A 27858-nucleotide genomic window follows, 5' to 3' on the forward strand; every position below is an offset into this window, starting at 1 on the left:
CATGGAGAAAAAAAAATGAAAAAAACTGGCTCTACACCCATGCAAATACTGGGAAAATCAAGCTCTTTTCCCAACACTATAGAGACTGTGTGTTAACTGTGACTATGTTGAGGTTGTGAAGTAGTTCCAGAGAAGGGGGAAACTTGGAGCTTGATCCCCATGGTTTCACCTTGCTTAAGGCACTCTATATAAATTCCAGGTGGCTATCTTCTGGGACATTGTATTTAGCTTTGTGCTTCTCAAAGAGCTCAGACAACTCATTTAGGTATTTTTCATGGAGTTGATCAACTTCTTCCTCTGAGGGTTTGTGCTTCTTCTGCACTGGAATTGGCTTCCCAACTGGAAAAGAAGTACAGGAGTTAGGAGGAGCCAGTGTCAGGCATCTCTGAACACTTTGCTCACCCTAGCACAGAGCTGAGATCAGCCTATCCAGGATGGACAGGTCACTATGACCAGGTATTTCCTGGAGCCTGGGAGACAGCACAACCAAGGAGGGATGGTGGCTCAGGTCCTGACCAAGCTCTTGGTCTCCAGGATCACACTGGTCCTTGCCTCAGTTTACCCATCTGCAAAGTTGGCTAATGTCAAAGACCCTCTGTGTAGCCTTTTGAAATAAGAAGTGCTGTATCCCAATGAACTCACAAGAGCTGCTTCTCACATCTCAGATGTGCTGCAGATAAACACAATGTAAAGATAGGATAATATTTGGGTTGGGTTTTCCAAGTTGTTTCCACGTGGCACTGGGAATCTGCATTGCAAATGGGGAAAGTGAGGAGCAGGGGAGCCCCACACTATTTAAATACACTTGCATTGAAGGTGCTTCCACTTTGCTCAGATTCTGTGAAATATCTGATTTTTATTAGGAACCAAGTACTTATCTTTTAAAAATCACATTTTATTCAACAGCAAATCCAGTTATTTTGGTTCCTACTTTCAGAAGAGCCTTTCCATCTCCCAGAGCTACCAGGAGCAGGAGAGAGTGAAGATCCATGAGGTACTTTTGCTCTGGTCTCTTACTCAAATTGTTTTTGTCAAGTGACAGAGGGTTTCAACACGTTATAAGGCTATTCTTCATCCAATTAGTGAACAGCCCATGTGATACTACACAGCTCATAAAACCATTGAGACAATCCAAACAGGTTCTAATACAATTAGAAGTAATTGCTCATTGTCAAACTTAATCAGTGGTGTAAGCTCTAACTATTCCAAACAGCATTTTTAATTAAATTAATTCACAAAGCATCAGCCACACTGGTGGACCAAGCATGGAGATATTGGAAAAATTATTCAAAACCAAAGATTTTCTTGAAATTTGGTCTCCCACGGACATGGTCTCTGGTCAAAATGGTTCATCTTCCTCACATGCAAATAGGTTTGGATTTGCAGATGTGTCTGCACAGGACAGTGAGCAAAGCTGCAAACTACTTGAGTGTTTGGAGAATCACAGAATGGTTTGGTTTGGGAGGGACATAAAGATCATCTCATTCCACCCCCCCCTACCTTGAATAGGGACACTCTCCACTAGACCAGGTTGCTCTAAGCCCTGTCCCAGCAGCCCTTGAACACTTCCAGAGAAGAAGGGCAGCCACAGCTTCTCTGGGCAACCTGTGCCAGGGCCTCACAGCCAAGAATTTCTTCTCAATATCCATTTAACCCTGCCATCCAGTTACTCCATGCATTTTCCAAAATCCCCCTTCAAATTCCCTTCAAATTTGCCCTTCAAGTTCCCCCTTTCTTGAAGGCCCTTTAGGCACTGGCAGGGGCTCTAAGGTCTCCTCAGAGCCTTCTCTTCTGCAGGCTGAACATCCCCAGCTCTCCCAGCCTGTCTCCCAGATGTTCCAAGCCTTTGGAGCATCTCCGTGGTTTCCAGCAGCTCCCCATCCTTCTAATGTTCTTGCCCTAGAACTGGAGGCAGCACTGCATCAGGGGTTCTCACCTGAGTGGGGAAGAGGAGCAGAATCCTCTCCCTTGACCTGCTGGTCCTACTTGTGTTTGTAAAACTGCCTTGGCAGATGTTTAATTCAACCCTACTGCAGTGTTTTTTGTCACCGTGTTGTGGTGTTGGGGTTGTCTGCATCTCACAGGAGCGATGAGCTTGGCCACATTTGCTCTGGGGCTTTTCACAGCACAGCCCAGATGGGCTGGGATCTGTCATGACATCAAACCAGACTGCCAAAACAGTGAGACACGTGAACAGTTTGGAGCGCTGCTTTACAGCACATTTCTAGCCTACCACTGCTTGTGCTCTCTGGCATGAGGCTCCAGCCGGGCAGGAGGATGACACAACCCAGGGACTGTCCCTGTTTCCCCAGTTTGGCCAGCCTGAGTGTGTCTGGCACGATGTCAGAGCTCTGTGGATTGACTCACCCACGGTGTAGATGGGCCGCCGGTAGGGAATCACCCCAAAGCTGTACTGGAAGATGCCTCGTGCATGGAAGAGGGGAAGGGAGATGCCCATGATCTGCTGGAGACAATGCTGAATCTTCCGCAGCCAGGAGCCCTGGGGATTCTTCACCTGGTCAAAGACATCATTCTCCCCAAAGGAGAAGGCAGGGATCAGGGGGGTGCTGCAGGGAATCAAAACCAATAGGGTGTCATGATTAGCAAAGCCCATGCCAAACCCCCTTCATTCTTCTCCAAAACAGAAACACCCCATTGACCAGCCACAGAGCCGAGCACCCCTCCCTCAGCAGCCTGGAGCCCACCCCCTTCCTCACCCATTCTGGATGGCCAGGCGCACAAATCCCTTCCTGTTCCTGAGCAGCAAGGTGAAGGATCCTGGACGGGCATCCAGAGCCTCCTGTGCCCCACCAACAATGATGGCCAGCAAGTTCCCACCCTCTGGCTTCTGCAGCACATAGGATGCACTCTCCTTGTCAGAGGGGATGAGGCCTGGAGAGCAGAGAGAAATTAAAAGTAAAACCCACCTGTCTGTGGTTTGCTCTGCACCTTTTTCCCCCCATAATCCGTCTCTGGAGAGGTGCTAACAATTTTATTTTCAGAGCTGAAAACCTCAGGTCAACTCCCTTTAAAGGTGCTAGATGTGCACACAGCTCTGCTGGGTGAGTACACAATTATCTATCTGCTGTCTGGCTCAGAAGTGAGAAGTGAGGGAAAAATTTAGGAAAAAAAATAAGTCCGGAACTAGCTGCACTTGAGTCCTAAAAAAAATCTGTTTCAATTTGTTGTTAAGTGAGACTGTGTCCAATTCTGAATAATTCTGATGTCAGAGAAACATTTGCTTTAGGTCAAAACACACACAGGTTTCAGTGGATGGTGCTAATTGAAAGTGGAATTTGATGAAGGTATTTGGTCTTCTGGTGTTGCTTACTTGAATAAAATAGAAATCTTTAACTCAGAAATGAGAAAGCAACATTGTTTTGACAATATTTTTTTAATTAAAAAACATCCTTGTTTCAGGGGCTGAAATAATTTGCACATTAAAACCTCATTGTGAAATGGATTCAATTGACCTAAAAATTAGTTATGCACCCAACTCCAACATTACAGTGACTAAACCTTCCTTCACCTGGGTCATAAGTGTCTCATATATCTCACTGTCTGGATTTCTCACTCTCCATGTAAATACTCTGGCAGCAGGAGCCAGAGTTTATGAGGAAAACAGGATAATGGATGCCCTGGGGTACATCAGATGGAACTGAATGCCTATGTTTAGCCTATTGAATTCTGCCCACATTCAGCTGGAGAAGTGACCATTCCCAAGCCCACTGCTGAGAGATGGAGGTCGTCCTGCCGGTGTCCAAAAATCTCTCAAAACTCCCTTTCACCTCTCTCAGTTTAATTTTCACCTGTCCCTTTTCCTATTCCTTTTCACTACATCTTCCCCCCTGCCACATTCCATTGCAGCACCATGAGCTACTATTTTCATCCTCTGTCCCTGGATGCTGCTTCCCTGGAAGCTTCCTGCTTCAGAAAAAGCATCTTTTTCCTCACAGTTTCAAGCCTGAATATAATTTTTATGGAAAGAAGTACAGGAACATCCTGGCCTGCAGCTCTCAGCATTTCTGTTCACAATTTGCTCTGCATTTTGCTGTTCCACAGCACCTGCACAGTGATGCCCTGAGCACAGAGACCATTTATGGAGTTGAACAACAGAGATAACAGCAAGGAGGGCAATTTTTAACTTCAGAGGTTTTGGGTTGCTATCTCAAACAGCTGTGTCCATGAATGGGATCCAATTGGCCCCAGGTGAGGGAAAACAGACCCTTGAGTCGCCTTCCCCATGCATTTTCTCTCTATGTTCCTCAAAAAAGCACCCACACATACTACTGCTGGCCATTGTCCCATGCTCCTTACCTCCACTCATCACATAGTCCCTGAAGAACGGGAAGCGAAACCACAGGGAAAGCATCATCAGGTGGGGGGTGATGCCTGGGAAGAGTGTGGAAAAGCCAGATGCCTCTGTGCAGAAATTGATAAAGGCTCCGGCTGCCAGGACTCCGTGGGGATGAAATCCCACCAGGTAGTTCTGCCGAGGGTCCAGCTCTGCTGTCTTCACCAACTAGACACAGAGATGAAGCCAAAATGTGGTCGGAGTTAGTACTGTAACCTCAGCAGGGTGGAACACTGGCTATGAAGAGCAGATAAGGTATTACTGGAGGGGAGTGTCTTGAACCCAACATGCGTTTCTATTGGAAAAGGTTAACTGGAACAACTCCCTCATTTTTCACTGAGATATATTTAATTTCCCATATTTCCATCTCCTACTACCCATTGGCCTAAAATTACTTTTCTAATGGCACAGTTCATTATGTTGCCTTGAACTGGTCTAGGTGCTATTGGGAACCAATTTTGTTTAAATGTCCTCCAATAGATTTTCCAATATGGGGGGGAAAGCAAGAAAAGGGTGATTTCTTCCACACAGTACCTCTTGATCTCACAACCAGAACAACAGAGGGAATACATAATCACTCTGGCAGACCTACTACACAGCACAAGCATGTATCCCACCCAACAACTTTGTGAGGATCAAAGGTTTATCCTGTCCCGAAGCACGTGCCAGGTGATTCCAGGGTGTTTTCACAGATGGTAAAATGAAATCTAATTCCCAGACATCTAACAGAGAAGCTGATGGTTTCCTTGCCACTGAGGAAAGCTTGAAGGATGCCAGATGTTTGTTTGTGCCTGTGTTGGGTGCCCAGGTCCATCAAAGAGCAGTGGATGTCTGCCCAAGGCTGCTGCAGTTTTGGCAGGAGGGAACAGAGAATTCCCATACCCAGCATTTTAGGGATGGGCAGCATGGATTGCAGATACAGTGCAGCTCATGGCCAGCCCTTGAGGGATGGATAAGCAGCTTGTTAAAATTCTCAGCCAATCTGAAAGTGATATTCAAGCCTGGGATATACTACAAGGGAGAATGGGTGCCACAGAACAAGAGGGGAGGTTAAAGGGAGATAAGGGACAACTGGAATTTGATCTCCATTGCACTTGTTATGGACTGCCCAGGGGAGAGGAGCTGGTGTGACAAACCCACCCTCCAGCTCTGGCACCAAGAAGACCTTGCCATGCCAACACCAGCCAGCATGTGCATAGCCCAGGCAGAAGCAGGCAAAACTGAATGCTGGAATCTCTGCACCATTTCTGTGGATGCTGAGGACACTCACAGCAGCAGGGAAGGATGAATCTTTCCAAGGTTAGTCATCACATCATTTCATCACTGAAAGGGTGGTCAGACATTGAAACAAGATGACTAGGGAAGTGGTGGGACCACAATCCCTGAAACTGTTCAAAAATATGTAGATGTGGCACTTGGGGACATGATTAAGTGGCATTTGCAATAGTGCTGGGGAACAGTTGGACTCAATGGTCTTAGAGGACTTTTCCAACCTGAACAATTCTGTGATTCTGTTATCACAGAGCCACCATGCCTTTCCAGACAACTCCAAGGCATTTGTGCTCAAGAACAACCAAAGCCCTATGCATTTAAGTGTCACCCCTCCAAGTACCCTGATTCCATCTGCACTCAGGGTGCAGTTAATGGTGCATGTATTTTCCTAGAAGCTGCCAGAACTGCAGGTTAATCATGAGAGTATATTTTACTTTCTTCCATCGTGACTCATTTTCCACCTGTCTGCAAGCACTGTTGACTGTACATGAGCCCATTCAAGCTGCTTCTAATGAGGGGAATGGACAAACCAAGTCCCACTACTGCCCAGGTGCAGAGGTCTCTAGGCAGGAAGAGAGGCAGATGGCTGAATCACTAAGTGCCCACCATTTGCTCTTTTTTGAGTAATCTCAGCTTGCATCAATGTTTCCTGCATTCATCCTCAGCTTCCAAACAACGCTTCATCTCCAAGCAAATTATAAGCAGGGAAGCAAGATGTCCAGGCGTGTTAGAAACTGCTACATTTCTGGCTCTGAAGGGGAAGGGTGATGCAAGAGGGCAGCCACTGAGCGGTCAAACTGCCTTATGGGATAGTTTGCCTGTGCACCACAGTGTTTACAGATGTTTTTACACCACACACAGTGTTTACACCACCACAGTGTTTGCAGATGTTTTTACACCACACATCTGTAAAAACACTCCCTAAGAAACATCCAGCTGCTGTCTCGGTGCTCATCCCAATGAAAGAGGAGGGAGGACAGGAAAGGAAAGAACAAAGGACAGTGCTTGGAGTGATACGACAAGGGAGAGTGGTTTTAAACTAAGAGAGGGATGATTAAAACTACCTATGAGGAAGAAATTTTTTATTATAAGAATAGTGAGGCCCTGGCACAGGTTGCCCGGAGAAGCTGTGGCTTCCCCATTCCTGGAGGTGTTCATGACCAGGGTGGATGGGGCTTAGAGCAACCTGGTCTAGTGGAAGGTGTCCTTGTTCCAACAAGGATCAATTTTAAGGCCTCTTCCAACCCAAACCATTTTGTGATTCTGTGGTAAGACATGGTCCTGGTCAACTGGCTCTGGGTGAGCAGTGGGTTGGGCATGTTGACCTCTAGAGTTCTCTTCCAATGTCACCCAGTCTTTGAATCTGTGATTTGTGATGCCCTGCTCTAAGCCATGGGCAGCTGGAGGGTAGCAGCTGAGTCCCTCAAGTTTTGGTGAATCAGGGTAATGTTTCTGCAAGTGCTGTCCCCTGCAGTAGCCCTGAGGAAAGAAGGTCCTTGTTTTGTCACAGAGCCTGCTCACATCTGGATGATTTGGCCAAAACTCACAGAGAAACCAGAGAACTTGTACAAGACTGAGAAGGAAATCTGTAGCAGAGGAGAGACTTAGTCAAAGTCTCTAGATACCGTAGGTCTAGACTCTACACTACCCTTTTCCCTCTGGAAACTCTTCAACACAGAAACTCCATCTTCCCTTCTGGATTGTTCCCACTGTCTCACTCCTTCCCCCTCCACCTGGCAGAGGTCAGTCTCCATTCCCAAACTTCCAGGAAGGTTAATAATGTGACTCTGCACAGCCTCCCCCTCCTGCTGTCGATCCGAACTGCCTAATGGAACTGGGTTTGAGGTGCCAAGGAGTGGGCCTGTCCTCCATCCTGCCTCAAATGAGTTGTCTTTTCTACACCCTCTGGATAGCGTTCACCATTCCAGTCTTTACGAGTGAACTGAACATTTAATAATTGTCAAAGTACTTAAGAGTCCAACCAAGCTGGTGTGTGCATGAGCATGACAAAATCCAGGGGTTTTCTGGTGAAATAAGAGCAGTTTCTCATCTCAGAGGTGTCTGAGAAATGCCAAGTTAATGTGTATGACCTGTGGTCTGGAAGCAGCTGTTAGCAGCTCAGGGTTGTGCTCTCCAAGCTGAGCCATGGGTTTGCTGACTTCCTTGAGATTCCCTTTGGCATGGTCAGGATGCTGGCTGATGCCTTGGCTGCTGACAGCAGTAATGATTCATTCTCAAAAGTGTCAGGAAGCCTTCTGGATCCCAGGTGTGGGGTGATCTTGGCCTTCCTAATAAATAAAATTGTTTAGGACGGAAAAGCCCTCTAAGATCATGGGTTCCAAATGCTCCCCCAGCACTGCCAAAACTACCACTAATCCATGTCCCCAGCTGCCATATCCACATTAACATCCCAAACAGGAGCCCTGATCAGCAAGCTCCTGGCTTCTGCATTTAATGTCTCCCAAAATGAGTTGCTTTTCTATCCTTCTCTGGTCAACCCTTCTCTCTTCTAATGCTTTTCTATCCTTCTCTGGTCCCAAACTTTGTTTCCATGGATGTCATAATCAGTAATATGTTCTTAAGTAGGATAAACCTCTCAACTTTGTACTAAAAAAATCCTCATGTCTGCAGCTCTCCATAGACACCTCCCAAAATCATCTCTTGCAGGATGGAACATGCAGCCAGTTTCTCTGTAAGAAGCCCAACAAGATATCCAGGAATCCAAACCAGATCTGAAGAAGGACAGATTGTGCCAAACTGAGAAGAAGCAGGTCATCCACCCAAGGGTGTCAGGATGAGAGACCAAAGGAAGGGCAAGTATCTGAGTACTGCCAGCAGCTGCTGAGGAGGATGGGTTTCAGGTCTCAGCAATGGTGAGAGTTTGAGAGGCACAGTTGGAAACAGCAAGATCTTTGAGCCACAGTGTTTTCTCCTGGTTTTCTCCTGGTTTTCTCCTGGTGCCACAGTGTCAGGTCAGAGCTGCTTTTGCAGCAAATATTGGAGAACCTGACCAGCCAGGTGGATTTAAATTGAGTTTGGATAGGACTTCACTACCCTCACTCCCAAAGCTGGAAGCTCCAAAATGCTCAAGTCCTCCCTTCCTCTTGTAGGGCTTACTCTATCCAGTGGATTAGCAGTGCAAATGGTGGGACACAGTCTTCCAATGGGTCTCAGCCATTGCCCCCCTTGTAGTGGTTTTGGTTCACCAATTTCAGATTTCTCCAATTTTGAGATTTCCCCAATCAATGTACTGATGAGTGTGGCAGGTTCAGTGCTGGCCAATCACCAGTGCACTCACTTCCTGCTGTGAGACAGGATTAGGAGAAAGGCAAAGCAGGCTCAAAACTTCAAAAGGGTATACAGAAAATTTTATTAAAAGTAACTAAAAGGAAAAATATACTAAGAATCAAAACAAGCCTTTCAGAACACTTTTCCTCCCCCCACAACCTTTTCTTTCCCACTGACAATGTAAAGAAACAAAACCTAAAATTCCCTGCCAGTTTACCACCTCTAGAATAGTCTTTCTTCAGTTCACTTAGGGAGAGAAGCCCTTCTTGTTAAGGTTATGGAGACTTCTCCCCAAGAGGGAAGAAAATAGTCCTCTTGTGGCTCTCAATTTCCTCACCAATAGCAGCCACCCGGGGAAATCTGCAATCATGAAGTCCTTCCCATTGCCATAAGCCTTCCCACAGCCGTGTTTATGGGCCATGTCGACTTATGGGGTACTGTTTTAAAGATGAGCTGTTCAAAGGCAAAAGTTCTCATTATCTATCTGTAAAATCATCTTCATGCCTGAGAACAGAGATCTTCTTTTCCTGGGGGCACCAGACTACTCTTATCTCTCTGTTCAGACTTCTCATGGGATCACAGCTACTTTCACATCTTCTTGCTTTAGCATGGAGGCCTTTGCTCAATATCAGTTTGAACCCTTCATCTCCCTATAGTTTCATGCAAAGAGTCTTTTTCCCAAGAGTCTTACAAGAGGATTTCAGCCCCAAGACCAAGGCATGTCCTCATCCCTCCCATCTGAGACTATAACAGTGAAAAACAGCTTGAGAAAGGAAGATGAACATCAACTCAAGGACTAATACTTTCGACCAAGGGAAGCTGGACATCACTGTTATGAGATTTATAGTCCTTGCAATCAAAAGGTGGACCCACATCTGGAGAGCTGGACCTCACCAGCTGGGATACTTCTTCCTTCTTTTGGAAACCGGACCACCACCATCTGGAATACTCCTTTCTGTGATACATCCTGAGAAAAACTAAATCACAATAGTGTATAGAATTGTGACGTAAAAATTTGGAATAGAAACTGCTGATGAGTAAAAATTGGGAATAGAAACTGCTGAGAAAACTTATGAGTACCCCTATAAATACCTGTAAGCCTCAACTATCGGTGTGCAGTTGCAGGGGAAACTTCCCCCACTGTACCAGCACTGTATTGCTCATACTTTTCCATATTAATTAATAAATTGATTGCTGCTTGAATATTGGCCTAGTCGAGCTTGTCATTTATAACAGGGGGATTCTCCTTCCCCCTGCCCAATGGTTGCAGACAACTCCTATGGGATAAAATCCCAGCACTGTCCCGGGGCTGCTCCGGGACCCAGCGGGATCGGCTGGGACCCGGGCTGAGGTGGGTGTGTAGCCAGCAGCCAGATGTTAGCAAGGCCGGCTCCATCCAGCCCCGGAGCACCCCTCTCTCCCTGCCCGGGAGTCGATGTGGGAAGATGGGGAGCCTGCAGGCGGAATGGGGAAAGGGGGCCCAGCCCCGCGGCAGGGCCGGCCTGGCCCGGGACGGGGCCCGGCAGGCCCGGGGCGTGCCCCTTCTTGCCAGCCAGGAAAGAAAGAGAAAGTTCCTGGGTTTCTTTGGTCTTTAACATATGTTTTTCACAGAGGTGTGTCCAGCTTCTCAGTGATTCAACAGACTGTCCCCAAATTCCTCCCATGTCAAACTATGACACCCTTCTTAAGGACACTCCAGAACAGAAAAGAGAGGGCCAACACATGGGACCGAGAAGTTCCTCAGAAAAGGATAGCATGGGGGCTTTGGGCCGTTCGGCCATGCTTTTCTTTTTCCCTGACAATCCCTCTTCCAGCCAACAGAAGGAAGCAAAGGGAACAGTCAAGACCGCTGGAGTCAGAAATCGTATTTGATGTCATGGGCCATGGCACAAGTCCTCAGTTACAAATAGTACCACTCTTCTGTGAAAAGAAAGGAAACATTCCTGGCAAGGATTGGTTCACATAGACTGGAACTGTCCTCTCTACAGTGCCTTGCAATTCCCGAGAATTGCAACACACACAAATAACCTCTGTCAGCGTTTGTGCCATTGTAATATATGTTATACAATAATTTGTGCTAAAGGAAATTAAAACCACAGCATCTTATGTACCGAGCCAGTGTCTGGCAAATAAAGAATGGAGATTCAAACATGAGGAGGACACTGTCTACCAGGATGTATATTTCAAGGGATTTCTTTCCATCTGACAAGATCCCAGCAGGAGGCATTTGATAGGCAGCATCAGAAGTTCATGCCAGGAAGTTTTCACCTGACAGGATTCCAGGAATTATCCTCCGGTTCCGGGAAACGCAGCAGCAAGAAAGAAAAACTACGATAATATGCTAAAATATGCTAAAGAAGAGCCCCCTACCAGAGCCCAAAAGACTGTATAAAACAGACTCCTTTGAAATGACATTTTGGAGACCCACAGGGATTGTGGTGCAATAGAGGCCAAGTTCTAAGTCTCCCTGACCTTGATCGCCTGGCTCAGAGTCAATTTGCTTGTGGCTTTTTCCAAGTTTATACTCTTGATAATTTAATAAATTTCCTTAATTGTTAAATTGGAGTATTCATTTATTAGCACCATGATGAGGATGAATGAATCATGGGATGAAGTCTTCCCAAATTACTTCCCAAAGCTTCAAGGGTTTAACGAATTCTCCAGTAACTCATTTCAGTTATGCTAACAAAAACCAGTAACACCAGCAAGACCACAAGCACAATGACAGAGGTTTCTGCAGACAACAAGGTCCACCTGGCACTTAGATATAACCCCAAGGCCGGTAAGAAATATCAAGGAGAAAACAGCGTGGCAAAGACCACAGGGACCTTCCCTGTACAGCATGTTCTTTCCAGGCTGCCCTGAATAAAGCTGGCATGATTATCCCTACTGGGGTGCTCTGAGTGATGACAGTAGTAGAAAACAAAATATGACCCTCTCTTGATTTAAAAGACAAATGTCTGCCAAGGTAGGTGGGAACCTTCCTGGAATGGGAAGAAAACACCCCTCTTTCCAAATTACTGTAATTTGAAAATTACATGGCTTTCAGGCAGGAAAAAAAAAAAAAAAAAAAAAAAGTAGAAAAAGGAGTAACAGTTCAGTGCCCGCTCCAGAGAGGCCGAGAGAGGGAGCCATGATCCCCTGAGCCGCCGCCGGGAGGGAGGGAAGGAAGGAAATTGCTCCTTTTGCAAACTCAGGGCCAGCGTTTGGTGTCAGCACTATCAAGGAGCAGCTGGCAGAAGCAGGGGAAGCAGGCAGATTTGACCGTAGTGCCGAATTGCAGCGTAGCAAAGTCCTGGAGCCGAGGACACACAGTCCCTCAATGCCCTCATGGAAGGAGGGCAGGAAGGTTGGACCCACTCGTAGCAAGTGTCGGGTCCCAGATCACAGCTTGTGGTGGGCGGCATCACACCACAACTCCCGAAAAATGCTGAACAGAAAAGCCCACGTCCCCAGCCAAAAACTCCCCATCCCCACAAAAACTCCACTGGAATGCCAGGAGACTTCCTTGTGTGTCTTGATTGCTAACTATTCACCCAAAAAGCCACCCCCTACCTCTTCCAGTGTCTCCCTGATAACAAAGGGAAGAAATTCACTGAGAAACATAAATAACCACAACAGTCCTCAAAATTATCTGAGACTTTAATTTGCTAGAACGGACTCATAGCCCAAGTTGTGTGATCCAAATGTGAGATGTCTTGCCTAAGGCAAGCATCAAGCCCCAATTTTCAGTCAGCAAGATGGTGACTTCTGTTTGAGGACCGTGGTAAAAATAGATATTGTCAAGCTTATGCTCACACTTTCCCCATTTCACCTTCCACATCTGAGGTTACCAAAGCACCCTGGATGTATGAGGGATGACAGGATGGGGCTGGGGAGAAAAAGCAGTGATGTCCATTCACTTGGCATGGGGACAGAATTTGTTTTTTCTCTTAAGTTGTGTGTATCCTTTATTGTAAAGACTCACTGATAAATGATGAGGAAGGGATTATGAAAACAGAGACAGGGTTTGGGCAGCAGCAGACAGATTTCTGACTGCTTTTTGAACATAGCATTGACAAAGCAGTCCACAGCATCCAAAATCACTCTGTAGGCAACATCAACACAGCAGGCATCATAGGTTATCTGGTCAGACATACTCTAGTTAGACCTTTTGGTATATTTTCCACAGCATTATAATGCAGCTGAGCTTGGTCATGTCTTGGAATTGAAGAATCATAGATTCATTTAGGATATAAAAGCTCTCTGAGACCATCAAGTCCAACCATTACCTCAGTACCAAGGTCCAAGGTACCACTTAACCATGGTCCCAAGTGCCACATCTACATGATTTTGAAACAATTCCAGGCCATTTGAAGGACTATAATGAGGGTATATTTAAAAATAAATAAATAAACAGATTAGAATATGTTTAAAATGCAGGGAAATTAAGCAGAAACACTTCCCTGGGCAATGCCTTGGACCCTGATGATTTCTCACTCATCCCACTTTTCAAAACACTCAAGTTCATTCGGGTCCTGCCTATCTCTGATTCTCAAATCATTAATTAAATTGCAGTCAGTTCCAAGGGGGATAAATCCAGCACCAAAGTGATACTTGTGCAGGGGTGGTATCAGCAGGAGGTGTGCTGTGCATACACACCGCAGTGGCCTGGCTCAGCTCAGCACTGGCAGGCTCCATGTACTGCAGCACACTGCAAATTCACACTGCCCAGAAAACAGATGCTCATCCCAACCTCTCTTTGCTTCCACGACAGCAAACATGCACAGGGATCCCTTAAAAGCAGTGTTTAAAGCTGTTTCCTAAAATAAGACAGCAGGCAGCACTTGCTGTCTCCAAACACTTGACCATGCTAAGTTTGCTGCTGGGATCTGGTAGGATTAGGAGTCATACTTAATCTTCCCAGAATGCCTAATTCTCCAGGGCTTAACAAACTCTCTCTACGCCTAAATGCAGTCCAGAGTCCTGGATATCAAACCAGTCTGTGTCCCCAGATGTCGCTTCCTTGTGTCCCTTATGCTGGGACTTTGGGCAAGTGAGGTTGTTCAGCCTGAGGAAGAAAAGGTGAGACCTTAGAGTCCCTGCCAATGGCTTTAGCCCCATAGTAAAGGGGCTCAAAGAGAGCTGGAGAGGGATTTTGGACAAGGGCCTGAAGGAACAGGACAATGGGAAATGGCTTCCCACTGATGGAGAACAGGGTTAGATGGGATATTGGGCAGAAATTTTTGTCTGTGAGGAAGCTGAAGCCCTGGCACAGGATGCCCAGAGAAGCTGTGGCTGCCCCATGCCTGGAAGTTTTCAAGACCAAGTTGATCAGGGTTTGGAGCAACCTGGTCTAGTGGAAGGTGTCCCTGCCCATGTTAGTTAAAATTGCATGATTATTGAGGTCTCTTCCAACCCAAAGCATTTCGTGATTCCATAATTCTGTGACTGAGAAAATATTTTTGAGAAACAGTATTACATGATTGCTTGGCTATGATGCTCTCTATATTAAATCTCTTTTAAATTTTTCTGCTGTCCTTTTGTGTTACTTCCTCTGTTTTCTCCCCAGAAGTGGGGAGGAAGGCTCGATGGAGCCCTCTGGGCCCTCACCCAGGGAGCTGCAGCCAAACCCCATACCATGCTCCCTCTACCGGTGTTAGTGGTCCTCCTGCCAGAAAGGACAGACACGGAACACAGTGAGGCATTCAGGAGTGGGGTTCCATGTTCTTTAGAAAGGAACAGGAGAAGGGTCATTGCTGGGCTGAGCTGGCAGCTAAATTTCAGCAGAGAGGTTGGTCCAACACTTCACAAGTGATGACTTACAGCCATAAATAATTTACAGAATATATACTGCAGTCACATGAATAATTTAATTACTTTATGGTTTGGGTTGCAATGTGATAAATAACATAGAGAATAGAAATTTTCAGTTCCTCATAAGTTGCTGAATAGAGCTTAAAGACTAACTACAAACAAAGATAAAAGGATGTAAAGGTATGCACACTGGATGATAAATGTTGCTTACCAGTGGAAGAACAGATAAAGAGGGCTACAGTGATTTTTTTTTGCAAGTTAGGTAACAAGAAGCAACAGCACATGCCCAAAGAAAAAGTTCAAGGAAAGGTCACCTTTAAAATTGAAATATTCACTGAACAGGACCACCAGAGATCCTTTAGAGGACCTTCCGGGATCATAAAATGATTTCCAGTAGGAGGAAGTTGCATGCAAATTAGTTCTAGGAAAAGTGATGTTCATGTATTAAGTAGGAGACACACTTTAATGAATATATATGATTATAATGTTGTAAAGCCTCACCACACGCATTGGATTAAACAAGACATCCTTGCAATGTGTCCTGCACAGATAAAGAATGCCTGCTTTCTAACACTTCAAATTGCATTAGAAAGTTTATTTTCTGGCTGATTTCAGCATCAAAGGGACCTTAAAATTCCACTCCCTGCCATGGGAATGGACACCTTCTACTAGTCTGGGTTGCTCCAAGCCCCCTCCAGCCTGGCCCTGGACACTTTCAGGGATGGGGAAGCCAAAACTTCTCTGGGTAACCTGTACCATGGCCTCACCACCCTCACAGCCAAGAATTTTTTCCCGATATCCCATCTAAATCTACCCCCCTTACAGTCTGTAACCATTCCCCCTTGTTTCATCACTATAGTTCCTGATGAACAGTGTCTCTCCATCTTCCCTGTAGGGCCTCCTCAGATACTGGAAGGTGCAGTGTGGTATCATCACAACATTCTCCAGGATAAACAGCCCCAACTTTGTCAGCTGTCTCCATATGGCAGGTGCTCCAGTCCCCTCACTGGCTTTGTGGCCTCCTCTGGACTTGCCCCAGAAGTGCCATTTAACCTTCTTATGATTATGGGGCTCCAGAACAGTGCACAGTATTCCAGGTGTGATCTTATGAGAACAGAAAAGAGGGTTATTTCTGCTTGAGCAGCAAAGCTGATGGGCATGTTGTCTCTAGTCCTCACTTTGCTCTGGCTCCCCCTAATCCTTATCCCAGGCCCTACTCCATGCAGGATGGACTCTCAGGCTGGGTTCTTATTTTTTCCTTTAGGCTGGTGTGTTCTTTGGTTTTTTGGGCTCCCAACTTCTTTATCCTGGCCTGCAGCACTCAGCTTCTGACTCCAGGTGATGTCTGACCAGCTGGGTGCATCCCATCTGAGTTCTCTCAACAGGCAATGTATTCCTAAAGGAATTATCTTAGAAATTTCCATTGTCTGCTGTGTCCTTGAAGCTCTCTTCCTTGCACAACCCATGAGCTCTTCTCCTGCATTGCTCAGATTTGTACCAACTTGTGATGGCTCTGAGGCAGGACTTGCTGCTGCTCCATGCATCCATACCATGCCAAGGGGACACCAGATAAAAGAGTAAGGGCAAAGGCCAGCCACATGCATTAAGTAAATCAGGGAATGTCACAGAAGTGCCTCTCAAGAGAGCAGCAGCTCTCTGAGACTGCCCAGTGCACCCCCAGCTTTACCCATCCATCCCCCTCCTCAGCAGAACGGGATACTGACATTGCAGACCACCCAGGATCTCTTGGATTTTGGTTAAAACTTGCCCTATGCCCACTGGGTAAATTCTCAGCAACCTGAAGGGGAGGAATGTTGCAATATAGACATGGAAAACAAAGGTGAGATTTCCCTAGCAGCTGGAATGCAGCAAGATTAAATAGGTATGGAAAAGCCAGGTGATTGAAGCATGTGGTTGGTAAAAATGGTAATCCCCATTTGTTACTGTGTCTTTGAGTAATCTGGGAGCTGGGAAGGCTATAACCTTCAACACCAAGCTCCCAGCACCCCATGCCATGACTGCTGGCCCCAGACTGTACCCAGACTCCAAGGAAAAAGCTGGTCCCTGGAACACTGAAGAGCCAATGGACCAGTGGCACTTACTGTGACGGGGAAATAGTCCCTCATGTACCTCCAAACGATGCAGTTCCGGAAGACGTGGATCCGCCGCCCACCCTTGCTGGGTTTCTCCCTGTCTATGAACCACCAGGCAGCATAGAGGGCACTGACCAGCCAAAAACGAGTGAAGAAGAGGGCGATGAAGACAGCAGTAGAGCACTGTGCTGAAAGAAAAGCCAGCAGTGACTTGATAGTTGGATTAGGTGGGCTTTGGGAGGAATGGTTCATTTGGAGAGGCATGGTCCTGGGATGGAGCCTCCACTGGGCTTGCTGCTGAATTTATCAGTGTGAAGGCACCTCTGATGCAGAGGTGGTTTCTTTTCTATCTGCCCCAGGAACCTGAAAAGACACCAAGCACCTCCCTTGTAGCAACCACCAGTTTCTCCAAAGGCCACCATGTCCCTCTCTTCCCAAAAGGCTGATGAATCTCACTCCATTCACAGTGTTCTCATGGGTCAGCTCTCTATCCTTTTGCTGTCTTGCTTTTCCTTGAAATCAGACTGATCTCTGCAATGATAATGGCCTTGTTTTACCCCAAAACTCCTGTTAATACTCCCTGATGACATCTGATATTTTGCAATGGCAGCAAAAAGGTTCCTATGTCCAGTCTGTTCAGTCCCAAACAGCTTTATCTTGAGCTAATGATTCCCCATTTTAATTGTGTTCATACCCATAGATAAGATTTTACTCTTTAGTGAGTTTTTATTATTGATTTTGGACCCTTTCCTCCACTTCTAATCTTGGATTCCACAGGATTTTCAGTTCTTTCAACTTGGTGTCATAATGGATTATATAAGAATGCTCTATTTCATTCTCTATTACTTCCATGACTTGTGACTTGGACCAGTTAGTAGTGCCAGGTTTGACCTCTACCTCCCACCTCCCTTGTACCCTGTGTTTTGGCATAGAAACAAGAGAACAAAAGCATTTGTGCAAACCAACATCACTTGGTACATAAATTCCCACGCAAGCCCAACACTGTGTGTCTGCAGATACTGGAAAGTGATGATGGCCACCAAGCTGCCACCTGGAAAAGCAGATGTGCACCTGAGAAGAGCTGTGTCCTCTCCATCTGTCCTCTCCATCTGTCCCTCTGGAACCCTTGGTGTTGCTTTTGAAGGGGAAGACTGAGCTGAAGACAACCCAAAGATTCATCCAAGTCCTTTGCCTTCCCCAGCTCATGGATTACATAATGTTTTGTATACTTTGTTCTACTTTGGGTCTTCATTTCAGATCTTCCACGCAGAGCTGGAAGATATGAGGATGGAGATGCCCTGCTCAGCTTCAGCTTCAGCTGTGATATAGATGCATCCACACCCTCAGGCACTTAGACATCTTTTCCACCTTTGGGAGTCACCTGATACCTACTCTCTCCACCTCCTCTCAGTGAAGGCCTGTCAGAGACATGGAATAGGATGCTCTCATCTAAGACCTTCATATGCCTCCTGTTTGCTTTCACTTCAAGATAAATCAGTAGATCATGTTTGTAGCATTTTTTATTGTGATAAATCAACCTGATTACAAAGCTTTGCATGAAAAAGCCAATCCTTGCTCTTTTTTAGAACACTGTCATGATGGTACCAATAATTCCTATGGGGAAAAAAAAGTGCAATAATCTAACAGGATCCTAAATCCCTTTAAAGCTGAAATGGGATTGCATGTTTTCCTATAAGTAGAGACACTGCAGCAAGCACCTGGGTAGGCACTAAGAATTTTGCAGTGGGAAAAAAAACTGCAGGTCTTGGCAAAGCAGCAGGTCTACCCTGTAATGCATCATGCAGGTCAGAAAGAACCACTGCTCACACCTGGTGCCACACTTTTAATGGAATCATTAAAGTCCCCTCAAATCTGGCCTTGGACACTTCCAAGGATGTGCCAGTCACAGTTTCTCTGGGCAACCTGTGCCAGGGCCTCACCACCATCACAGCCAAGAATTTCTTCCCAGTATCCCATCTAACCCTTGCCCTCTGGCAGTGGGAAGCCATTCCCCCTTGTCCTATCCCTCCAGGCCCTTGTCCAAAATCCCTCTCCAGCTCCCTTGGAGGCCCTTTAGCACTGGAAGAGTCTCTAAGGTCTGCCGGGAGCCTTCCCTTCTCCAGGCTGAGCACCTCCAACTCTCCCAGCCTGACTCCAGAAGAGAGGGGCTCCAGCCCTTGAAGCATCTCCAAGGCCTCCTCTGGACCTGCTCCAACTGGAGTCTCAGAAAAGTGGAATGGAGCAAGAGAATCCCTCCCTCAACCTGCTGCTCACGCTTCGTTTTCAAATGCCACAGACACAGACTTTGTAACTCAAAAACTGCTTAGAACATGAGCTGCAGCTCCAGGGTCCACATGATAAACAAACACAATTTTACTATACCTAGGAGCCTGGTCATCAGGTCTGCTATGAAACTGCAGTGCCTAATTCTCCTTTTATCATACTGTGCAAAGCTCAAAGTACATTCTGCAAAGTGAAGGAGTAGTTCTGGATCAAATCCACACTTTATCTCACAATTATATAATTATTAATTTCTTCCTCAATTCATTTGCAAATCAATTTTTGTTTTCCCCAGAGCAAAATCTGCACTCAGTGACCTTCACTCAATTTCAAGATTTGGGATTTTTTTGTCCTTTTGAAACCTTTTGGTGCTCTGTGGGAAAGGGGCCCATTCCTGTTTGAGAATGGACTGTCAGTCTGAAAGTTACTGTGTATGGCACCAAAGAGACAGGAAGGCTCCAGAAAATGTACAGTTATATCTGCATCCAAACAAATTCCAGCCTTAGGCAGGCACCTGATTATTTATGGTCTGTAATTTGGTGAGGATGAACAACTCCATACCACTGTCTGGACACCAACACTTTGTGGGCCACCAGTGGCAGGAAATTTTCCACAGAGCTCCATTAGTGTGTTCCAAAAGTCATGTCAGGTCCTCAGACTAAGTCCACCATCACTGGTCCCACTGCTCAGAAGAAATGGGCAGGTTTGAGTTGCAGACAAGTTTGAGGTTGCAAACAGACATGATCCTTATCTCCTCCTTCTGCACGTCTGGATATAGCTCCTCCAGAACTTTACACTAATATTTACACAAAAAATTTTGAAAGCATTTCAAATCACATCAAATTTGATCCCTTACCGTCCTGAAAAACTCTTGGAACCCCAAGAATTAGAGTTTTTGGGTTCTGTGAAACTGGATTTTTGTGTTGATATTAAATGTACAGATAGGAATCAGTCTAAAAATGTTTCTCTCTATCACCCCATGTAAAAGAATCAAACCTTTGGCTGCAAATTATACTTCTGGCAGCCTTCCTAAATCCAGTAATGCCTCTGCCCTTGCGGCTGCCATCAGGAATGTTTTAGTTTATAAAGATCAAGCCTGAGCCTTTAGGGTTGGAGTTTTTAAACTAAATGATTCTTTTTAGGATAGGTTTGTATGTGATAATTTTGATAATAGTTGTATTAATCATGATACCTTTCAATCTGTGCATAGATTAATTATTAAGGTCATCAAAGGAGTGGTTTTGGTTGAAAGGAAAGGGGGAGATGTTGGGATGTTGGGAGACACAAGACAGATAATGGACTTTGGACCTGGTTAACCTAAGAGACTTGATAACAGGATGCCTTGGCAAAAGCTAAAGGGAACTTTGAAAATTAGACCTAGACTGCAAGAAGATTAAATCAAATGGCTTTACCGGAAAAAAGAAAATCTCATTAAACTCTGCAAGCAAGAGATGTTGTGATATGCATAAGTTTGTGTACGTGATTTTAACCTAATCATTGTAGTAAACATTACTAGGCTCTCCTAAAATAGTATATAAGTGTTTGTATCCAACCACAAATTTGGATTCTGATCACCCAATCAGTCTTCCCCATCTCTCTCCATTGCTGACATCTGGACTCTATTTATGGGTGCTATAGCCCAATGGCATATGCTAAATTGCTATAAAGTGTCTTAAGCCCTTACATAGAGCTCTTTCAAGGCAGACAAGGGCTGTAAGAGCAGGGTTAAGGGTATCATGCAAGTCATTAAAGATGCACCAGTTCTGTTATCTGAAAATAGGTAATTCTGGGCTGAGATTAGCTGCTGCACTGTCTACACTGTCCTGGAAAGTGGAGACTGCTTCAAACCAAAACTAAAACCAAAGGGTTCCTGGCAAGAAGGAATGTGATATGCAGACCCTACATCTTGCGCTTTCTGATGACTCCAGATTCAGGAAGGTTTCTCTATAGTTGTCCATAGTGAGGTTTGGCTCTGGATGAAGCATTCATAGGATGGTCCTGGACTCTGCAGTGCACCTGTTGAGCAGGGGTGCAGCAACTTTTCATGGTCTAGAACCCAGCATCTCACATCTCCATGGCTGTATGAGACTCAGCAAAGACACGTCCATGTGTATTTGATGGTTTGTTTGTTTGTTTGTTTTCCCACAGGTCAATTGGTTTCCTGGGCTGGATTCCTTCAAAGAAGCTCATAGCTTCTTTGCTTCAAAGAAGCACAAACGAAGTGGTGGGTCTCTTATCCTGAGTTTTGCTGTGAGCTGTAAATCCCTCTCTGGACAAGAAAATGGCCATATCACGGAGAGCACAAATATGCCATGGGCTCCAAGTAAGCCATGGGTTCCAAAGGAGCCACGGGTTTCAAAGCACATGGAGAACATCTCTGGCTAAGTCTAAGCAGGGACCATGTCCCATCAAAGTGCTCCTAACCCAAAATTTGTTCATTCAACCTGAAATAGGGAAAACTGCAGCCCACAGAAAGAGATTTTTATCACAGCAGCCCGAAAGTGAGTCAGATTCATACTGCACTTGCCAGTAGGGCTTGCCAGATCACTGCAGAATCACAGAATGCGTTGGGTTAGAGGGATCTTAAAGACCATCCAGTTCCAACTGCCCTGCCATGGGCAGGGACACCTCCCACTAAAACAGTTTGTTCAAAGTCCCATCCAAACTGGCTTTGCATGCTTCCAAGATGCACATTGCTGAGGTCCTCAGTGCCAGCCTGGAATCCCTGATTGTGGCCACCTACACAGATAGTGCACCCTTGGGCACGGCTGATGTGGGCAGGCTGTGGACTACATTCAGCTGCCAGGAAAGTACCAGCTGATCATGCTGGTACCACATGCCCTTTGAGCCAACCCTGATGACTCCAAGGTTCAAAGTCTGGGTGTGGTGTGCTGGGTCTGCAGAGGCAGCATGCCCAGATCTACTGGCCCTGCGCTGGGTTTGTTTGCCATGGTTCAGCTCTGCACTCATAGCTCTGCATGGTGTGTCTGGATGGGTGTCCATGCCCAGTGGAGAGTGGGAATGAGAGAGGCAGAAGGAAGCAGTGCAGTAGGCTTGGGCACCAGCCTGCTGATTTCAGTTTTCTGCAGTAGCCTGGTTCCACTCCATTACAAGGAGGCACTGGTCAGTAGTCAGATCATGTACTGGGAAGGCAATAGGGTCCACTCCATGCCCTGCAACCCATTCTTACAACTTGCACTCCTCCTCCAGCAGCTATCAGCCTCTGAAATAAATAAAACCTTTTGTCTCCATGCTTTTGTCAGGAGCATCCTCAAGAAAACCGGCAGTATGGACAATGCCTGCCTGTTGCAAGGGATGCTGGAGCAGAGCTCCTTGCTGGCACTGGGGCCAAGCTGCTGCCCTCACCCAGCATCCTGCAGGGATAAATGAGTCCCTCCCACAGTGCTTGGCTTCTCAGGGGATGCATTTGCACAGCCATGGCAACAGCTGCCTGCAGTCAGGGCTGCTGGGATCTCTGGCCAAAGGGCAGTGCAGCAGCCAGATGGGTGTTTCAGAAGCCCTCTTCTGGCAGCAGAAGCACAAGCCTGTCTCCCAAACAAAGGAGCAGCCGACAGCTAAATCCTGCCCACAGAAAGTCTGAGCTCCATGCCTGAGGATTATAACAGTGCAACAAGGGGTGTTTGGCAGCTGATGGGATGAAAATAAGGGTATCTCTCAGCATCTAGCTTATGCAGTTGTTAAACTGGGATATTTTGGTTGGAAAGCTCCAGGCTTAAAGAAACTTTGTAAAATGAACCAAACCAGCTGGAATTGCTTCCTAAGGTTTTGTTATCACCTTTCTAATGCACCTCTTAAAGAGCATTTCCTAACTGCTTTTGGTTTCAGATTGTATCACCAAAAGAAACACAAACCAAACCCCAAAACAAATCAAACCAAAGAAAACATGCAAAACCCCCAACAAACAAACAAACAAAAACTGACAAAAACACACAAAAAACCCCAAACAACAAATCAAGTTCTTCCTGGGAAAGACAATAAGCTCTTGAAGGTCAGCCATGGGATGAGGAGTGGGTTTGGGTCTCATCCTCATTCAGAGCAAACTGCATTTCCCTGCAGAAGGTAGAGCCTGTGTTTGTGTTTGCAAGTAACTCCTACAACTGCAGAGGATTCCTCCCTCCCAGCCATTTGCTGTCATTCTGCTGGCTCTAGAAGTTATTTCCTTCTCTGGAAAGTCAAGTGCCAGCTTGCTCCCAATACCAAGAAGGGAAAAACCTCAAGTACAAATTGTTTTATTGGAAAACATTGTTGAAGCTCCATAAGCCCCAACTGCATCCGTGCTGAGAATGGGGATGTGCTGTTGGAGCACCTCTTAACACTGTGACCACATCTCTACCACATCCCAACTGAATCATGGATTGTGGAAGGAAATGCAGATGCAGGGACAAAGAGGGAATCATGGAGCACTCCAAAATGTCCCATTCTGGCCAGCTGTGTCGAAGACTGCATGGCTCTTGCCAGACTTTCATCTCTCTTGCTAGGATGCCTTGGTGTCTCCTCCTGCCAGGTGTTCTCTGGTGGCAGAAGGTTGATCACATGTGGGATCTCTTCCTCATTAGAATGTTGATCACAGGTGGGATCTCTTCTGCTCAGGGAGACCCCCAGGGTTTATAATACAAGTACACAATGGCACCAAGGATGGCTGTTTGGCGCTTCTCTTCCAAAAATAAAAGGCAGTTTCATCCATCCTCGTGACCAACAATGGCCCCTGGCCTCTTGAATTGCACAAACTGGGATAAGGTGTAGTTCAGAAGAGTGATACTTATGAAAGGAATGAGGGATTTGTCTTTACAAAGAAGCGGTGAGTCTGCTAGTAGATAAAACTGAAATAAAAGCAACTCAAATGCCTAATTCTCAACTATTTGCAATTCTTGCAAAACTTTTTAAAAGGGAAATCAGTTAGTAATCAAGGTATATGATGATCTAATTAGAGAAAAGCAGTCAATTGATGCATCCCTGTCTGAAGGACACCCAAAAGTCAGGAAAAGATGAATGGCCACCTGAGCGAATCATGCAACACTATGGAGCAGACACCTGGAATCCTAATGTATTAATATCAGATGCCAGAGAACCTATTTATAATTTAAATTGGATAATTAGGTTACAAGCTGTCTTTGAAATAATAACCAACCAGACAGCTACAGCTCTTGACCACCTTGCTGACAAATCCACTCAGATGAGGAATGCAGTATTTCAACATCAGATGGTATTAGATTATCTGTTAGCAGAAGAAGGGACAGTGTGTGGAAAATTAAATTACTCAAACTGCTTTTTAGAAATAGAAAAGTGGTGAAACAAATAACAAAAGGAATAAGAAAGTTAGCTCATGTACTGGTCCAAATGTGGAAGGGATGTGAATGGGACATGTCTTTGTGGTTACCTGGTGGACTATGGGTTAACCAAATGCTTTTTTCCTCTTCTGTGCTATAGCAACTCTAATCTTGTTACCAGGCATGATCTCTTGCTTAGTGCAACTTATTCAACATGTGATAAAAGGGATGCAGGTAGTAGCCATGCCTACTGATCCAGAAATGGCTACAAAGGGACAGAAAATTATGTCGCTGCAAATAATTGCAAAACCAAAAGAGATCCAGGAACAGAAAAATAAGTAAATTATAACTAAAGTTTGTAAAGACAATTACTGAGAAAATAAAACAGGAGAGATTGAAAGGAATGAAAGATTTGTCTTTACAAACAAGCTGTGGGTCTGCTAGTAGATAAAACTAGCACTGAGAGAGCTAAAAGAAACAATGGGAAAGATTCCACTGATTGATGAATGGAATGAGATAGATTTGTCTTTACAAATAAACTGTAGGTCTGCTGACAAATTAAATTGGATACTGAGAGGTGAAAGAAACAATGGGAAAAATCATAAATTCTTTAGAAATTCCACTGATTGATACAAGGGAAAAAAAAGGGCCTGGGGAGAATACATTAGAAGGGTGTCTTAAGTATTAGGCATTTCAGGAAGTCTGTACCTCTCAAGTACCTCAGCCAATGGGGAAAGAGAGAGGGAAATGTGCCCAGGAAATTAGGATAAAAAGGAGGCTGTGTCCTTTAAAAATTTGAGAGACCCCAGGGGAATTGTCCCATGGCCCCTCCCTTTATTCGAATAAAGTTACAGGACTCCTCTGTCTCCTTTTTGGACATAAACCTCTGGTGTTTGTGGAGTAATTTTCCTGACACAGCATGAGCCAATCCTCCACCAAGAAGCATTTAAAGAGCTAAAGGCAGGGTGTCTGGACCAGTATTGCCCAGTCCTCTGGTCCATCAGATACTGGTGCAAAGGTGGCCATTCAGGCTCAGGTCTGTAGCAGATTTTGGAAGGGCCCATCTCAGAAACGGAGTGAGAGTCTGAAGCACAGCCGGGGCTTTCTGTGCAGGTGTAGTTCTGGAGATGTTTGTGTACAAAGATCTGCTGTGTTTTGGGCTAGTCAGCAGCTGTCTTGCCACAGCAAAGGAGGAGCTTTACACACATCCCATCTGAGATTCACAATTGGCATAACAATGGGAAGCTCTGTGATGTTACCTTTCAGCTTGGCTCCTGATGGGCTGTAAATGGCCCCAGACATTTTACATTGATAACCTACCTCTGATTTCCATAAAACTAGGAAACATTGCAATATTACAGGCTGATGGGCTGTAAATGTCCCCAGGCAGTTTTTCCACTCCACTGATAATGTGCCTCTGTGTCTCCCATCATCATTTCCCTGTGCATGCTATCCAAAATAGCATGTGTGCCATTTCCATCAGCACCTGATGCCCTCCACCAGACAGTGACTTTTTCTGCATGTCAATTTGCTGATGTGTCTTTTCCTCAAACTGTTTGGGTTTTCTTGGAAAAATGACCTTCTAGAATGTGCAAGGGCATCTGTAAAAAGTGAAGTGTCTGTTCCCAGGGCCACAAAAGCAGAGTCACCAATACTCCTGCTACAGTATCATTCCTCAAGCACAATAATTCTATTTCTCATTTCTAACACCAAGCAGAGCAACAGCTTAAACCATGAAAACTCTAAACCTACAGAGCAAGAGAAGCAGAAAATCCCACCCTGGTTTAGATGCTGCGTAAGACCTGTAAATATCCCCATGTATTAGCCATAAGCCATACACTTCCTTAGTGCCACCCTGCTCTGATCAGGTGCTGAGAAGAAGCCAAAAATGCTGGCACAGATTGCTCAAAGAAGTTGTGGCTGCTCCATTCCTGGGGCCCTGTTCAAGGCCATGTTGGATGGGACTTGGAGCAACCCAGTCCAGTGGAAGGTGTCCTTGCCCGTGGCAGTAGGTGCAACAGGATGATCTTTAAGGTCTCTGTCAACCCAAACCACTCTGTCATTGTATGATCATGCTAAAGGCACCAGGGGTGGTACAAACCAGAGCAAGACCAGTATTTTGTAGCCCCCAAAATCACCACCGACTTTGAGCAGAGCCCCAAGCAGTGGTTCCTTGTCAAACACCCCCTGTGCCACGATAATCACGATGCTTTGGAAGCTGATTAATAGGGTACCTGATAAACCTTCTTCTCCTGGCATCCTCACATGAAGCCAGGGCAACTTTCAGTCAAACCTAAGCTAATGGAGACCATCCAGGGACATTTCTGATAGCTTCTCCTGCATTTTGTGATGGCATGAAGAGCAAGATGACTGGCAATGACCATGTGAGCAGATGTTTCTGTCTCTGCAGGATCTGATAACAAAGGTGGACTGGCTTCTTTTCTCACACCACCAGCTGACATCTCATCACATGCTGTCTGTACACATTCTCCCCCACACCCAGTACACACATATCCACCAATTCTTTTAGGAAATCATGCTGTGGCATTGTGAGAACAGCATGGCAAAGCTCAGGGCAAGACCTTCGAGGAGTGCACCGTGGGTTTATTTAGGGAAAACACACCCTACAGTGGTAACCATCACAAAGGCAGGCACCTAACTCCTTGGTAATTTCTGACAAGAGTCAGAGGAAGGGGATGGCAGCTCATCCCATTGCTCCCAGGAGATCACTGACAAAAGCTGGAATGAGGTGAGAATGAGGAATACAATCAGGTAGGAGCCCCACATCTTCTTAGGAGCCTTTTGCCTCCATTTTATAGGAATGGAGACGCCCTGGGCTAAAGGGAGGTGAGACTGCATCTCCAAAGCCAGAGCCAGACCACACTTGCAGCTCCCTCTGTGTAGAGTGTTCAGCTCCACACCACTGCCCCAGGGAGATGCAGGAAAGCTCCATTTACTCTGGCTCTTCCAGGCACTCCCTCTGCTTTGCAGGACATGTCCTGGCACCAATCCCTCCCATGCCTAACATCTGTCACCAGGGACAAGAGAATATGACAACACTGCAGGTGACAATTTAGAGGGGAGTTTTAGTGGCCTCTCACATCCTAAATTATTTTATAATCATGCACAGCTTCTTCCTGGTGGGTTCACAAGGTTCAGGCTGGGGCGTTCTTGTTTTCCTTGCCAAATGTGCTTATGATTCATGTATGTTGTGAGAGTGTTTTGAGGCCAAATGGGACAGGAGCCAAAACAAATCCATATCAGAGTGCTGCATAAAAATGTAGGGGATTGTAACTGGATGATCTTTAAGGTCCCTTCCAACCCAAACCATACTGCAGTTCTATGGAAAGCTTCTCTGGCTTCTGAGAAAAAGGAAAGAGAGATGTCTCTTACCTAGACCCAGGAAGCTGCAGACCCATTGAGCCACTGCTGCTGTCTGAAGCCTTCTCTGAAGCGGCACAGACCGCGGAGCAAACTCAATTTTCAT

At 45.7% G+C, this 27858-nt stretch overlaps 1 protein-coding gene across 1 annotated transcript; it reads right to left on the reverse strand.

The window, feature by feature from the left end:
• MOGAT2 (monoacylglycerol O-acyltransferase 2) lies at nt 1–27858 on the reverse strand. Its single transcript, XM_071433914.1, has 6 exons — nt 27765–27858; nt 16813–16991; nt 4318–4522; nt 2718–2892; nt 2368–2567; nt 1–339 (listed from the first exon to the last, which is right to left on the reverse strand). The coding sequence occupies exons 1-6, from the start codon at nt 27856–27858 to the stop codon at nt 185–187; spliced, it is 1008 nt and encodes a 335-aa protein (XP_071290015.1). The 3' UTR covers nt 1–184.

The sequence above is a fragment of the Agelaius tricolor genome, unplaced genomic scaffold (assembly GCF_023055355.1).
Source record: "Agelaius tricolor isolate 1412-34295 unplaced genomic scaffold, bAgeTri1.0.p SCAF_9, whole genome shotgun sequence".
NCBI classification, from domain to species: domain Eukaryota; kingdom Metazoa; phylum Chordata; class Aves; order Passeriformes; family Icteridae; genus Agelaius; species Agelaius tricolor.

What these genes read in the sequence shown, in the direction of transcription:
- MOGAT2 (XM_071433914.1), bottom strand. Translation starts at nt 27,858, where the DNA reads ATGAAAATTGAGTTTGCTCCGCGGTCTGTGCCGCTTCAGAGAAGGCTT. An exon ending in GGACTATGTGATGAGTGGAG is followed by an intron (nt 2,893 to 4,317) that starts GTAAGGAGCATG and finishes TCTGCTCTCCAG; the next exon opens with GCCTCATCCCCTCTGACAAG. An exon ending in GCGGCCCATCTACACCGTGG is followed by an intron (nt 340 to 2,367) that starts GTGAGTCAATCC and finishes CTTCTTTTCCAG; the next exon opens with TTGGGAAGCCAATTCCAGTG.